The sequence below is a fragment of the Misgurnus anguillicaudatus genome, chromosome 21 (assembly GCF_027580225.2).
Source record: "Misgurnus anguillicaudatus chromosome 21, ASM2758022v2, whole genome shotgun sequence".
NCBI lineage: Eukaryota > Metazoa > Chordata > Actinopteri > Cypriniformes > Cobitidae > Misgurnus > Misgurnus anguillicaudatus.
In genome coordinates this window covers 23652239-23668054 of record NC_073357.2, presented here as the reverse complement: position 1 = coordinate 23668054, position 15816 = coordinate 23652239, and the positions used below count along the sequence as shown (strand labels likewise).

The window sequence follows — 15816 nt, the reverse complement described above, 5'->3', positions numbered from 1 at the left end:
CCTGTCAAATGTCTCAAAATAACCATCCGAGCAATGTCTGTATATTTATTATTTACTACTATTTTAATTTTTTTACTACCATTTAAAAATATTATTTTAAAAATCAATTTTAACATCGTTCTTTCTATTTGATTTTGACAAGCACATTTACAATAATTGAGCAAAATTGATATAATTATTTTACTCATAAGAATACTATTTTAACTACCTTATTTTGGCAGTGTAAGCATATGATTTTTAAAAACTTAAAATACTTCATAAAATTACTAGTGGAACATTTTATGCATCTGTATTAAACTCTGTAGAGTCTGGCGCCCCATAAGGAGACCCTCACCCTAGATTGTGAACCACTGCTATAGACAGTTTCATCGGACGCACAAGCGATTACGCGTCTGGTCGGAACTTTAATTCCGGTTTCTGTTTGTTTAATCATCTGACTAGTTGCTAAACTGAACTCTTGAACAAATACCCTGTCGAAAATAACAAATGTTTTGGTTTCATATAATCCACGTGTTGTTTATTTTGCTTGTTATATAAATAAACTACTTGTTGTTATTTATTCTTAGCAGAATTTACCGGAAGTTACGTGATGACCACGAAAGCCACTTGTTTATGTCATTACTGCTGAAAACGTCTATAGGCAAACAGGTCTATCGAATTAATTTTCGTAATTTGTCAAAATAATTTTTCTACATTTAATTTTATTTTAAAATGCAGTGCCCTTGCTTTTAGCTTACAGCTTATCTGATGCTGATGTTTAAGCCACTCCTATGTTAATAAATAATTTTTCTTCAATTTAGAGAGGCATTAAATGGGTCTGTTTATAGATTTGACATAGAGAACTGAAAGAGAACTGCATATATACTGTAAAGACTATAATAAGTACCATATTATAATCTTCGGTTGTAACACAGTCTCACCCCATGTCGTCAACACTTGACGACACCTGACCATTCGTCAATATGTGACGCGGAGGGTATACCTTTCGCGTCATTTTTTGACGACCTGGGGACTTCAATACTATTACGTCAGTTGCATTCTCTTCTCCTATTTTCTTACCATTTTCGCGTCGGTTTAGGGTTAGATTACGCAAAATTAAACAGTGTACGCGAAATTAAACAGTGTACGCGAAATTAAACAGTTGTCACCTGGCGTTGGAGTTAGAAACAGTTGTCACCTGGCGTTGGGGTTAGAGTTAGGTTTGGGTAGGGATGTCATTATGTAAATCTAACCCTAAACCGACGCGAAAATGGTAAGAAATTAAACAGTGTACGCGAAATTAAACAGTGTACACGAAATTAAACAGTTGTCACCTGGCGTTGGGGTTGGAAACAGTTGTCACCTGGCGTTGGGGTTAGAGTTAGGTTTGGGCAGGGATGTCATTATGTAAATCTAACCCTAAACCGACGCGAAAATGGTAAGAAAATAGGAGAAGAGAATGCAACGGACGTAATAGTATTGAAGTCCCCAGTTCGTCAAAAAATGACGCGAAAGGTATACCCTCCGCGTCACATATTGACGAATGGTCAAGTGTCGTCAAATATTGACGACATGGGGTGAGACTGAATGCAACGGACGTAATAGTATTGAAGTCCCCAGTTCGTCAAAAAATGACGCGAAAGGTATACCCTCCGCGTCACATATTGACGAATGGTCAAGTGTCGTCAAATATTGACGACATGGGGTGAGACTGGGTTGTCCTGTCAGTATGATTTACACTCTACGGAGGACACAGTTTCACAAAACTTACACAAACAAAACAGGAGAGAAAACAAAGTATATTTTCATTAGCTGGTTTATTTATAAGTCAAGTCCAACAGGTCTCTGATATGCAAACCCAATTTCAATGACACTCTTATAAATAAAGGTGCCTAAAAGGTTCTTCACAATGACGTTATTTAATGTTTTTTATAGAACCATTTAGACAAAAAGGTTCTTCTATGGCATTGTGAAGCACCTTTATTTTTAATCCTTTCATGTTTTGTTAAAGGTGCAGTGTGTAAAGTTTAGCAGCATCTAGTGGTGAGGTGCTGGTGAATTGCAACCAATGGCTCAGTTCACTGCTTACCACTCGTTTTTCAATCACATAGAGAAGCTACGGTAGCCGTCACTGGACAAACATGTCATCGGAGACCACTTAGTAAAAAAAAGTTTGTCCATTAAGGGCTTCTGTAGAAACATGGCGGCACAAAATGGAGACTTCCATGTAAGGGGACCCTCGGTATATGTAGATAAAAATGTCTCATTCTAAGATAATAAACACATAACGGTTCATTATAAAAGGTCTTTATACACCACTGATAATATCGTTTTGTATATTATTTTGCATTTCTGTCAAGAGATCCTTCTAAAACTTACACACTGCACCTTTAAATTAGTAAAGGTATTCCTGTTACAACTAAAACAGTGGTGAGACTATTGTGAGACAATAATGGACTCTCCCTGTCTATATACCGTATATCTACCTCTCTTTGTGTATCTAGCCCGCAAAAGGATAAGACAACAGAACAGCCTGTTTGGGCCCAAGCTGTAACTTCTGTATTGACACCATGCTATCCATTGGTAGACTCTCTGCATTTGTGGTAGCACGGACTCGAGCCTCAGCTGGTAGATCTTGATCATTGCTGACTGTCATGGTTACAGATTCATTTCCCCAGTTAATGGCAACAATGAAGCGTTCGCTTTGGTCCCAAAGTCTGAGAAATGCTAATGAAGAGGGAGAACTGTAAATGCTGACATATTCCCCATGGAGAAGAGCTCGCTCTTTTCCTTTAAGATCACTTAGTGCTTTAAAGAAATCACGCACTGAAAGGTGCTCCTCCTAAAAGAAACAAAATGTACATTTTTAAACTTGTAATTACTATAGCGAATAAAAGAGAACAATTAAATATATTCATGCAAGGATTAAACAATCACCTTTTCTGTTGCATTGGCGCCATCTGCTTGGCTTTCCAAATCCCACAATACTTCAAATTTTTCCTGTTTCGAAGAAATAATATATCATCATCATCTTTAACTTTAAATCTTTACTCGTAAGTGAAAAGAATATTACTGTATAAACCATTTCAATCGTTTCACACTCTACTTACATCTTTTTTAAGTCCGACCTCATCCCCAGCACTAAACACAGGTGTGCCCGGTAGGGTGAACAGCAATGTGTGATAGAGCCTGACAGGTACTGATGGTGTTCTGGAAGCCAGAGGACCCCAACCCTGTCCACTCAGGCTCCAGCCCAGGCTGGTCTGGAGATGATTGGAGTAGAGTTTCTGTATTTCATTGGCTTGTTTAATGCCGGTCTCCCGTGGATCAGGCAATCCGGTCAGGAACAAATTTACACCCGAACGGTTCAGAAGGAGCGAGGCTTCATCCACAGAGAGACCAGTGACCGAGCCCATCAGAGCTCTGAGAATAGGATAAAAAAGATAAATGCTGTCAGTTACTGAAGTAAGGAGATACAGCGTATACAATTTAACTTGATTTTATAAGTTATGTCAACTTTTCACAAGCCAAAACTTTAAATAGTAGGTTGAATTGACTTGCAAAACCAAGTTGTTTTAACTTTATGCTGATATGCAGATAAAACACTCTTTAGCGCTGCATAGTACCCTAATCTGACCAGTTGATGTCTTTGTTTTACTAAACAAAATTCCTGTCGATTAGCTCCACTTACGGTTTTTTGGGCCCTTCGGTTTTGTTGAATATAGCTTGAATAGATGGCCAGGCCTCTGTATTTGCAATTTTTTTCAGGTCAGAGACGAAGATGCCATCCACTCCCTTATCAAGCCAGTACATACATGCTTTCTAAAAAACAGAACAGATTCAAAGAAAAATGTTAATGTTCCCAAGCATTCCAGCTTTCCCATTATGGTCACTATTAGTAATTAACGATATTTTTTTCCCGTTCAGATTAATATATTAATATAAAAGTTATAGTTATTTCAAAAAAATTATCTGGTGCTTTCTAAACAGCACTTACTTTGAGTTGCTCAGCAACAGTGGCAGCATTGTTGAACCATACTGAAATTCCCTTATAATTTGGTGTTAGATTGAGCACAATGGACATTCCTGAAAGAGATTATAAGAAAAGTCTGTTACCAGAATGATTTGGAAACACTTGTCTTAAAGTGATGTACTTGGTAAAAGCAATAAGAGTAAATTATGCATGCATAACTACCAAAACAACCCTAAACCCAATCGCAATCTTGGTACATTTTGTTTATCTAAATAGTAAATTGAATTTGTTTTGTTTTTCTTTAAAGGCAGAGATAATAAAAACCTGTTTGAATGATTTACTAAACAGAAAGACAGAGGTGACGGATTCATCTAACATCACTGCCAATTAATTTTGCCCACATCTAAATTTACCTTTAATGGCTAAAACATTTATTTAGGGACACATGCTGTAAACTAATCTAATGCAAAGTTAAAAAAGCTTTCGAACAACAAGAGAACTTTTGGGTAAAAATATGAAGTGCAATGGTCACCTTTTCTATGTGCTCGGTCCAGCAGAGTTTGCAGATCACTCTCACTCCCAAATTCTGGGTTAATAGAAGTTAGTTCTAGTGTGCTTTCATGGTCTTCTTGCACTGTGTGTATCGGACCCAAAATAAGACCTTTTACCTTTAACTGGTTCAGATAGTCCAACTTCTCATCAATCCCTATAGGCAAAATAAAAAGGAAGATGGTTCGAAATGATAAAGACAAACGAATGAGATCATTTTTTTTGGAAATCATCTGAATAAATACGTTTTTCACTGATGCATGGATTGGTAGGATAAGACAATATTTGTCCAAGATACAACAATTTGAAAAATTAAAGGGGGGCAAAAAAAATCGAGAAATTGAGAAAAACACTCTTAAAGTTGTCCAAGTGAAGTCCTTATGACTATCCACTCACAAAAATAAAAAAAAGTTTTGACGTATTTACAGTAGGAATGTAAATGGAACATCTTTACGTAACATCCTAATGATTTTTGACATAAAAGAAAAAGCAATAATTTTGACCCACACAATGTATTTAAAAATATACCATGCTAAAACAGGTCCAGGGTCATATTTCATTCGTTACATTAGTCATTTTTTTAACCTTAGCACTCCATGGCCAGTGGTTTACTTATTAATCCACTTAATAATCACATGAGTGAGCCCTATAAGATTGCATGACTAATGCTTGCTGCAGATAAGGGGCACTGTACTGGGCAATTTTAATCTATGATATATTTTGCTGACAGCGTATAAGGGTGTGTACCCAAATGCATTGTGCAACTTCCAACCCATCTAAAGCAGTTTATGGTGAAAGAGCAGAATATGTGATGAGAGGGCAGAATCAGATCAGCATGTTTCCTCACATGATAATCACAAGACAGTCACTTCTGGTTTTAGCTTATACCATTTGTCTGAGATTTCTAGTGTTCTCTTAGCAAAAGCCAGTAATTAATAATAATATGTTAACGTCCTGGCATAGGATCATGTGTTAAATGAACAGGTCCATATAGCCTACTTCAAAGTGATACTGGCAAGATATAAAATCATTAACATGCAAATGGATTAAACATTAGTCTCACCTTTCAATCCACTGTCAGAGAATTCATTGACATTAGATATCTGGTAGAGAGGACCTTCATTCCACCAGTTCATCTCAGGAATGGGTTTACACCGTGGGGCTTGTACTATGATCACTATTGCCCCAGCTAACATGCCAGCCCAGCCAAGCCAGAACAGAACCAGCAAGATCCACCGAGTCCGAACCCACCTGAAGAGATGAACGGATTTATTGATTTAGCCTACTTTGTTTTTTGTTTGTGTGCTTGTCTGTCATTTTAAACATTACAGATTATTACAGAATACAATGGTGTTGTTGTATTCGTACCCTGCAGTACCCGCGACTTTCATCAGCTCTTCTTTAGAGAGGCCGGTAAATTTGACGTCTGTGTCCTCCGGCACTTTCACCTTTACGCAGCCGTTTTTTTCTGTTCCAGTCGGAGTTTCCCCAGTCATCGGCTGTTTTTCTTGATCCATCTCGTTCAGTTCTACTTCTTTCATTTCCTCTTCTTTATTCATGGTTTCGGTCTCGTGGGTAAAATAAAAAATTACGGTAATAAAGAAAAAACCTGCACAATGCGGTTATATACGGTATTATTTAATTTCCTGTACCATATCTGTTGCAGAAAACATTCAGTTCTCAGGTAAGCTACCACTGCACTTTTTTAAACATTAAACGAAATAACAGAATGCTTCTGAAGCCTGCACTGATTTAAATTGTAAATATTAGCAGTTACTACGTCATTGAAATAATACGTGCAGTTAGCTACTATGGGCTGAACTTATCTTTGGTTGCCATGGTATTTTTTTGCAAATGCCAATTGTTATAGTTTTGTGAAGTCTAACTACAGAATAATGCTGGTTAAAATAAATAAATACATACATAAATGACAAATAGGCTACCTGTAAATGAATCCGCTTCTTGTCGGAGAGAAATTCAATTCAGTTCTAAAGTGAAGATTTGACAAAACAATTTATATAGCCTACTGCTGACGTTGCTTGCGACCGCCCACTTATAAGGAGGAACTCTACAGCAACCTGAACATACCGTATAGGTAAAATAACATGATAATCTAAATAAAAAAAACGTTTTGTTAAATAGATCGCAGTCGCTGTATTATCTTACTGCACGTTATATTACACAATAATAACCAACGTAACACAAATGATAACTTCTAAAGAATTTCCACCTTAAAAATCCCCTTGCGAAAACATCATTGAGCCTGAGTTCACATGATTAAACAGGAATTTATTCTGCAAGAATCACTATGAGAACCCTCGTGTCTTCTAATTCAAAAGTTAGACAAATGTGCTTATAATTGTTATGGGCACAGTCGAAAAACTATAGGCCTATAATAATAATAATAATAATACCTTACATTTATATAGCGCTTTTTTCTATAGAGAACATGGTGTGCAATAGCCTAAGTCAATTATGAAATTATGTACTGTAATGTCCCGTATTGCATAATCATATCATAAAACATTACGTTGGGTTTATAGGTGCAAAGGCTACAGGGTGATTCATTTTATTAAGTGTCTGTTGATAAGAGACTGCTTTTACTTAAAGTAACCAACTTCTTGATATATTTGTTCTTTATTAAATCACAACTAAACGTTGCTAGGGAGTCATACAAGTTGAATATTACTATTATTATGTACGTTTTATTTTTTGTTAACTCTAACAGCTCTACACCTACATAATCAAATCACAAATAATTACAATTGGTTTCTTATGAGTAAAAACGCACATTAACATACATTTCAAGTCTGGGAGGGATCTATAGATGTAATTTTCTTATATTTTTATTCTACATTTCCTGCATGAATGTATCTTTAACTGAACGTAAGTAAAATAAGTGTCGCGTTGCGCGTGGACTTTCAATTGCTGCATTGTCAGAAAGGTTTTAAAATGCTGTGCTATAAAGTACAGTCACAATTTCGTTGTTATCTCATGAATGTAGGTTTATCAAAGTGAACATTGGACTGCCGACATAGTCAGCACTCATTCTTCTTCACACTTTTGTATTAATCTACTTATCTACACTCAAGTATATTCTAACTAAATACATAAATAAATATTTTCACTGTCAAACAAATGCCTGTTGTTCTTTTTTGTTTGGCTCTCTCCTACTTAGTAATGGTCAGTTTCCCTCTCAGACTTCCAAGAGAACAATGTGTGAGTGTTTCCCATGTGACAAAACAGTATGTTGGCCCCCACTGCCTAACAGTGAGGAGAATTTTAAACACTCCCTGGGGCACCAGGTCATTGGAATTACCAATAATTCTCTCTACTGGGAATTGCTTTAAACCATGCTTTAGTGACCTATGTTATCTGCTTTAAAAGTTAAAAAATAAAATCTGTAACAATTCAATTTTAACTCACATCGCTCTGTTTTTCTTAATTTTAATTTTTCATTAAATATATTAGGCTAAATGCACTCAAAATCCCTGATGTCTGTACACTACTATACAGACAAAAGGTTTTAACACAGGATATCTGTATTAACAAGCATAAGCAATTTGGTTTAATAATATGTATTTTTAAATAATGTATATTTATAAAGTTGGTATTTAATAAAACTACTTTTAAAACCTGTTAGCCCTCATTCCATTTTCCAAACCCCCCCACAAAAACTGTCATAGACAAACTAAAATAGATACAGTTTATGAAGTCTTTGCACTAAAAGCATAAGTTTGGTCTCATTTGAAAGCAGACACTTGGAAGTTTATTAAGAGGTGAACATTAGTTACTGTCATAATGAAAAAAGTTGTCATAGAGGGCTTAAATTATACTTGTTTATTAACTCCACCAAACATATATGAAATATTGTTATGAAAAACTAAATGAAAATGGCTTTGGAGCAATCTAGAAATGCTCTGCAGATAAAGCCACAGGTCTGACCATGTTCTGTTTTAAATCTGAAGATGATACCTCTAAAACTCTGTATTTTATTAAATGTTTTTTAGACCCATGTCATGTAAATTTATTTAGAGAAAACAGCAAAAATGCTAAGCTAATGTTTGTTTATTTATATCTCACAACATCCTTTCAGTTTATTGTCCTATTGCTCCGGGTTTTAAACAGACTCATTAAATAAGCATCCGAATGAGTCATTAACAACTTTTAATCCGGGATATGGCTGTCTAAATGTTTATTTTATTATTATTATGAATAATTACTCATACATTCTATTTAGTGTTTTATTTCCTCATTTTGTCTCAATTCACTTTCTTTTTATTAAATTCCTTTCTTAGAAAAATAAACTTACCTTAAAGAAGCTTTACCAGTCAAAATTATTCCTAGAAACACATATCTCATATCTCCAGACAGCAGATGTTTACAGAACAGCTAGTACGTTAGCTTAGCATACCATCACGACAAATAAAAGCATTTATAATAAAACTCACTTATAACATCAAAAGTCGAGTGCTTAAACAATCATGCGTGATCTGATGTGGCTTTGGATCATAAAATAAGACCGAAAATAAACAATTTTATGCTATTTATGCTGTTAGCTTAGCATAGCATTATAATACATAGTACTGTTATGAAAATACCAGATATAGCGTTAAAAATACAGACAAACCATATATAATCTTAATCGTGTTTATTGTCTCCATGTTTCAAAACATCTTTATTTGCATGTTATTATAAAAACAGCGATCACTCGTTGCAGGTCACTGTTCAAGTTCACGTCTGACTGACAGCTGCTGCTGCTGAGCTCTGACGTCTTATTCTTTTTATAAAAGTTTCATATTGACACTTTCAGACTTTAGCGCCCTCCGGCTTTCACGTATGAATGAAACAAACTGAGTGTGAATGACTGCAGACTCAAACTTCCTCATATCGCCATGTTTGGTATAAAAATGGGTGAAATATTACCCCCCCTGCAGAAATTTGAAGTAAACATATAAAATTGAAGTAATATTTCTCCAAATATGCATACTTTGAATTAAAAGCCCCGATGGATGTTGTTTTATCGAGTGCTTTCATGACGATCACGGAGGAGTATTTTTATCAATGAGTGCTGCTGAGGGTTATATTTCAAATTAAAGGTATGTACCGTTTTTCATTTTCATAACGCCTGACAAAAATGAAGAAATTACTGTCACTAGGATTCTCAGATTAAAATAAAGGTCAAAAACTAAATCTTAAATCAAAACACTTTTTAATGATGTATAGTTGTTTAATGTAAGTACATTTAAACTAACAGTAATTTAAATCATGTAAATAAATAGCTCTTCAGTACATCCACGCCCTCGCGCAGGTTATCAGGTTTTAAATCCTGTTAGATTTAGAAAGTGGGGTTATGTTTCATGGTGTAGAGTGCTCTCTAGTGGAGACTCTTGTATTGGGCTGTTTTTTAACAACAATACCCAGACCAGTCAGTGTTAGCTCACAGCCTGTTTGCAAATCCAATATATATGTATATGATCACAATTCCAAAACAGCAATAATTGAAGGAATTAATTAATACAATTTGATTACATTTTAAATGAGTAAGGCAAAAAGGCCATAACCTGTGGTTGCCAGAACTTTACCGTCAAAAATATGGTAGCAATCAGTGTTGGGGGTAACGCATTACAAGTAACTTGAGTTACGTAATAATATTACTTTTCTGAAGTAACGAGTAAAGTAACGCATTACTTTTTAAATGTACACATTAATATTTGAGTTACTTTTTCAAAAAAGTAACTCAAGTTACCTTTTTTAGCTTAATTAATTTGATTTAAAAATATGTACTGAATTAAACTTAACGTATGCACTCTCTGTGCCTGTGTGGAAACAGTTTGAGTCAGAAACTGAGATGGCAGGCCAGAGCTAAACATTTTTGTGATGAAATATGCAATTTCTGAATGCAGAACTTTTCAGTCATAAAAAAACCTGCAAGGCCTGAAAGAGATCAATCTTTATACAACAAAAATTAACGCAAAAGTAAAAAAAAGTAACGTAAGCATTACTTTCCATGAAAAGTAACTAAGTAATGCAATTAGTTACTTTTTTTGGGAGTAACTTAATATTGTAATGCATTACTTTTAAAAGTAACTTTCCCCAACACTGGTAGCAATGTTATTGGTTTTACGGGATTGCACCCATTGCACTGTATATTTTAATGTTTTTTTTACAGTTTATAACTGTCTATTTAACATGTTTATGTTGCTTAAACAGTTTATATCTGTCAAATTCAAGGGTTGAAATTTTAATATTTATGGTTCATTACCATTTTTACAGCTCAAAACTATTTATTGTAAAGGTTTATGTTGTACAAATGACGGTTCAGTACCAACTATTTTACAGCTCAGAACTGTCTAATTTAAATGCTACACTGTAAAAAAATTCAGTCAAATAGATTACAAGTACTTTTTCCGTTATGTTTATACACTCTAAAAAAATAATCCGTAAAAAAACGGATAATGTCCTGGCAGAAAATTACCGGCACTTTTTCCGTTACGTTTACAGAATTTCTGTTTATTCAAAAACTGAACATTCTGTAGATTTACAGAACACTGTCCGTAGATTTACAGTTCATTTTCCGTAGCCTTTAGGGACACTTCAATCTGCCTATGAAACGCAACAATGGTGACAATCAACAACATACCTTCATGCAGCAATGCATGTTGGGTACCAGGATTGTAGAAAACTCTCTAACATTTACTCTCACCATTGTTGAGATTTGTATCCAAAGTGTTGATGTCTCTGAAGCAAAAACCACAGCTGATACATTTTCAGGCAACTTATTCAATACAGTGTGTTTTTAGATCAGCTTATGTCACTATTATACATTTCAGTTCTTTATTCTTATTTTATCAATTCATATTTAAATGTTAGGCAGCATAATATAAAAAACAACCAAGCTTATATGACATCATAGACAATTCTCCTTCTACAAGCAACAAACAAGTTGTAATTGCTACAAGCAAAAACACTGTTGCAATGTTAAAAGAGCAGAGTCAGTTCTGTGAGGGTTAAGGGACAAAAGCCTAACTAAAGGGAACAATAATCACCATAGTGGTGACTTCAAATGAATCTAAAACAAACACAAACTGGAGATTTAATGTGGTAAATGTTGTGGTAAATATCCATTTGACTTACACGTCACGTCAGAAAGAAGATTTGTTTACTAAATCACTTGTGTCGATGCTGGAATAGTTTAACACTTGTATCTTGTTCTGACAGCATTTGTTTAGAAGTTAAACATCATCCATGTTAGACAATAACTCTGCAAGCAAATTGTAATTTTAGGTTTCAAACAGAGATGGTGATAGAGAGGCAAAAGTGAAAGACTGCAGCAGGAGTTGATGCACCCATAATGCAACATGTTATTAAAAAAAACGGATAAATGCCTGTAAAACATAAATACGGAAAATTCCTTCATATTTACACAGTACTTTGTCCGTTTTTTTACAGATTTTTTTTTAGAGTGCATTCTTACAGTGACATACTAACGCAAACACCAAATCTAACCCTAAACCGAAGCGACAATTGTTTGAAAATAGGAAAAAGCAGTTGAGTAACCAATCCGTGAGAATGCCACGGAAAAATGAGCAAAAAATTCCGTGACTATTCCACGGAACTTTGTGAGATCATGTTGGTGAACAGTGAAAGTATAAACAACATCTTAAACAAAAAGTTTTACATTTTAATTTAAAAAATTAAGGGAGAATTCAACAGGCTTACGTCAAGTGTTCAGAGAAAATATTTGTTTTGGGCATTATCTAAAAAAATAAGCTGTACACTACGTGCTATAAGTGTAAATACAGTATAATTAAACCTACATTGTCATAAGCATGTGCCGGGTACCGGTTTCAATGTAGGTTTTCAAAACCACTGTGATAGTGTTTCCAAAGTATGAGCTGTGTTTACAAAAAATTAATTGAATCATTATGTTGGATCAGGTCTCCACACCACAGACAACATAAAAAACGATCCAGCCCCGGACACCAGATCACGTCAGAAAATATAAGTTTACTTTGTTAAAGCATCTGTCAGATACAAGGCTGATCAATCGTTGCCAGAGGAGAGCATGAACAGAGGCGTGAGACGAAGGTTTTAGATGATGAAATAGAACAGAGTTTTATTGATGGACAGCTTCAGTTTCAGTTGCATATGTCTCAATGTTCAAACCTCGTCTACCCCAGGAATACAGCTGTTATATCACTGTTATATCAAAATTGCTCAGCTGCAACATCCCTTAGACCTTGGGCTTCCATAAACATTCTCTTTATCTATCTCTGTTTACACACAGACAGAACAGCTCTTGAAACTTCACAAATGTGAGACTGAACCATCATGAAATCATTAATAAGAGACATATATAATATAGAAATATAATGAATGAATGAATAAATGAATGAATGAATGAATAAAAAACAATAATGTAATAACAAAAATGATAATAATAAAATTGATAATGATAAAATAATATTAAATAAACAATTATATGGATAACTAATGATTATAAAATGATTATGTAAATAAATGATTAGAAATAAACAAAAAAAAATTATAATAAAAACATTCTGCACGTGAGGATCTAAGGTAGGATCCTTCAATTAAGTCATGTTATTGATTTGATGTTTACATTTAATACATATTACAAAAAGTATATAATTTTAAAGAAAATTAATTTAAATGCTTTATATTTACCTGGCATACATGTTAAATGTTGCTTAAAATAAAAAGTATTGTGTTAAGTAGAAAGGTTGTTGTTTTTATATATAGACATTTGTAAATTACACACTTTAGCCAAATCTCATAGCGGCCCATGCCTAATACAGATTATTGTTACTATAAACCAATATAAAGTGCAATATAAACAGCTACAATAGCATACAAATTTTATTGTTTGCAGGGAGCAGTGTATACAACTTCTTAAAATTTGTATTATAAAAATAAATTCTTAAGATTTGGAAAAAAGTCTGCTATTTTAATGTATGTTCAACTTGATCTTTTTGCTGGTAAAACACTAAATTAAGTGGTCACTTTAAAAAATACTTGGTTCTTTTTAAACAAACCAGCACTTTGTTCATTCTTATCAAAATAAAATCGGATCACTGCAAAGTCTTGAAGCAAAGCAAACAGACTGCTGACATTTTAACTGTTCACAACTGGAATCAATCCAAGATGTAAATAAATGTCATGACACTCAGTTCTTTCCCAGGTGAGCTGGTGTAAATGCTAAAGGCAGGAGCTCTCTGAGACTGGTCTTCTTATAGGATCCATCTGGCTTAGTCAAGTAAACGTCCCATTCTGTACCAAACTAACACACAACATGAGATTGGAGATGAAAAAGTGTGCAATTGAGAGAGCAGGACAAAAAGCAAACTAGTGGAGAATGCAACTAATGTTTGACAGATTAAAAGGTATAACTACATATGTATTGCCTTTGGGAACTTAAGATCCACTTGCAAATGGGTAAATATGATTAATTACTGCCATTACCTCCATTAACACCTGTCGACAAGCACCACAAGGTCCCACAAAACTGTCTTTGATATCACTGCTCAGAAGAACAGAACAGTTATGGTCAGCTTGCTAGTAAGACATTTTAAGTTGCTGTGGTATTGTATTTGTAACATATGATATCACATGTGACCGCTATAGCTGTAAATCTTCTGTGGCCTTCTGCGACTGCTCTCTGTATTGCAGTTCTTTCTGCACAAATGGTAAGGCCATAGGAGGCATTCTCAACATTGCAGCCTGGAACGTGATGTCGGATGGGTAAAGAAGAATTTTTTTATATCATATATAGGATGATATAACAAAACGATGCATATTCATGTTTCTTAAAAAGAAAAACAGGTTCCTCTGCCTACCAGTGATAATGGCGCCTCCTGTCGTCAGAATGGCGGCACCGACTTGAAAATTACTGTAGGGACAGTAAGCCATCTCGCGTGCCTGCAAGCATTTTGCCACTAGTTCTGCAACTTAACCATTGCATAAATTATTTATCCCATGAGCATTAATAATGAAAAAACTAAACAACAGCGCATGAAAGCACAATGAGAATATCACTGACATTTTACAGAGCATTGGTGTACTGTAGCTTAATAAAATGCACCTTATCACAGATCTATAATGTTGTGCTTGCATTAGATTACTATTCGGACGGGATTAGTTTTACATAGGGAGGGTGGGGTAAAGCAAATTTTATCAGAGCTTCTCAGTGATTTTAGTCCCGTCCAAATGCTCCACGTCAGTAATCATTACGGACAATGTCAGTAAAGATTACGGCGACTTATACCTTCTGTAAAAAGGTCCGGAGTAATTACCTCAGGTAATCCAGCTGTAAAAATACACGTAAATCGCGTCATTTCCTTTTAATTTGCGGGTTTCTTATAAATATAAAAGCGCTTAAAGAAGCATTTACTTGCGTTTTAGGCGGAAAAACAAGTCAGTGGCAAGTCAGTTCCTGAATAACACGACACAAACTTTTTTTTTAAAAGTTAAGTTTACTTCTCAGAGGCACGGAACTGTTTCTGAAACTGACGTTATCCCCAAACTGAAATTAAACACAGTGTTTCGCGTTTTCCTCGTCTGTGTCATGTTGTTTGCGACGAGAGGTTACGCGCTGCGCAATCAATTTACCCTTCCCATTTTTGAGCGTTTTACTGAGATTTTTAATCCCGTCCGAATTGACATTAATACCTATTACAGACGTCCTGTGGTAAAATTATTACGCCATCTACCCCTGTAAAACTAATACCGTCCGAATAAAGGGTAGAGAATGTAATGTGTCCAGAATCACGAAGGAGTGCCGTTTTCTGTCCTAGGCAGCCCTGGCACAAGCTTACTGTGCACACATGCATTAACTTTTACGTGCATGCCGAAAGAAAGTGGGTAGAGAGTTTATTTTTTCTCAAATGTCATTCAAACGAAAATTTACCTACCAGCCATAACCTTCTCGTTACGTTAGCTGAGAATAGCCCTTTTGAAGACGTAATGTCAATATATTATGCAATCTGTTGTTGCCTTACTGTGAATCATAGATATGTACACTAGATGTCGCCTTGGCTACGGCAGTTCATTGGACCGAATGCGTCAACTAGAGCCGCCGTCTTGAAACAGGGGAACCGCGCATCAGCGTCACTGTATGCAATGGTGTAACAGAAATAAAACCACCATAAATCGTCATGAACGCGATTTTCTTGGTTTTCTTTTGGTTCGTTTCAACAGTCAGACATGTATTTAGCATTTAGTCCAGGAAAAAATGAAAGTTTTGATTTTATGAAAATGTACTTTTTCTAACTATAATGCATAGTGCTAGTAGC

At 35.0% G+C, this 15816-nt stretch overlaps 2 protein-coding genes across 5 annotated transcripts; both read right to left on the bottom strand.

Moving 5' to 3' along the window:
- Nucleotides 1–1777: 1777 nt before the first annotated feature.
- On the bottom strand, nucleotides 1778–6575 carry LOC129439062 (4F2 cell-surface antigen heavy chain). Of its 3 annotated transcripts, none has more exons than XM_055197921.2 (9): nucleotides 6445–6575; nucleotides 5870–6069; nucleotides 5565–5752; nucleotides 4485–4658; nucleotides 3977–4065; nucleotides 3671–3801; nucleotides 3090–3402; nucleotides 2917–2979; nucleotides 1778–2821 (listed from the first exon to the last, which is right to left on the bottom strand). In XM_055197921.2, exons 2-9 carry the CDS (start codon nucleotides 6058–6060, stop codon nucleotides 2480–2482), a joined length of 1491 nt encoding a protein of 496 aa, XP_055053896.2. In that variant the 5' UTR covers nucleotides 6061–6069; nucleotides 6445–6575; the 3' UTR covers nucleotides 1778–2479. The 3 variants fall into 3 exon arrangements, with proteins under 3 accessions (XP_055053896.2, XP_055053897.2, XP_055053898.2); XM_055197922.2 differs by having other exon boundaries at nucleotides 6425–6494; XM_055197923.2 differs by having other exon boundaries at nucleotides 5870–6110; nucleotides 6445–6494.
- A 6018-nt stretch (nucleotides 6576–12593) lies between these two features.
- LOC129439027 (cytidine deaminase) lies at nucleotides 12594–15594 on the bottom strand. 2 transcript variants are annotated; one of them, XM_073859873.1, is made up of 5 exons: nucleotides 15436–15594; nucleotides 14362–14472; nucleotides 14123–14245; nucleotides 13988–14034; nucleotides 12594–13805 (listed from the first exon to the last, which is right to left on the bottom strand). In XM_073859873.1, exons 1-5 carry the CDS (start codon nucleotides 15440–15442, stop codon nucleotides 13692–13694), a joined length of 402 nt encoding a protein of 133 aa, XP_073715974.1. In that variant the 5' UTR covers nucleotides 15443–15594; the 3' UTR covers nucleotides 12594–13691. The 2 variants fall into 2 exon arrangements, with proteins under 2 accessions (XP_073715974.1, XP_073715975.1); XM_073859874.1 differs by having other exon boundaries at nucleotides 14362–14466; nucleotides 15436–15553.
- Between the last annotated feature and the right edge of the window lie 222 nt (nucleotides 15595–15816).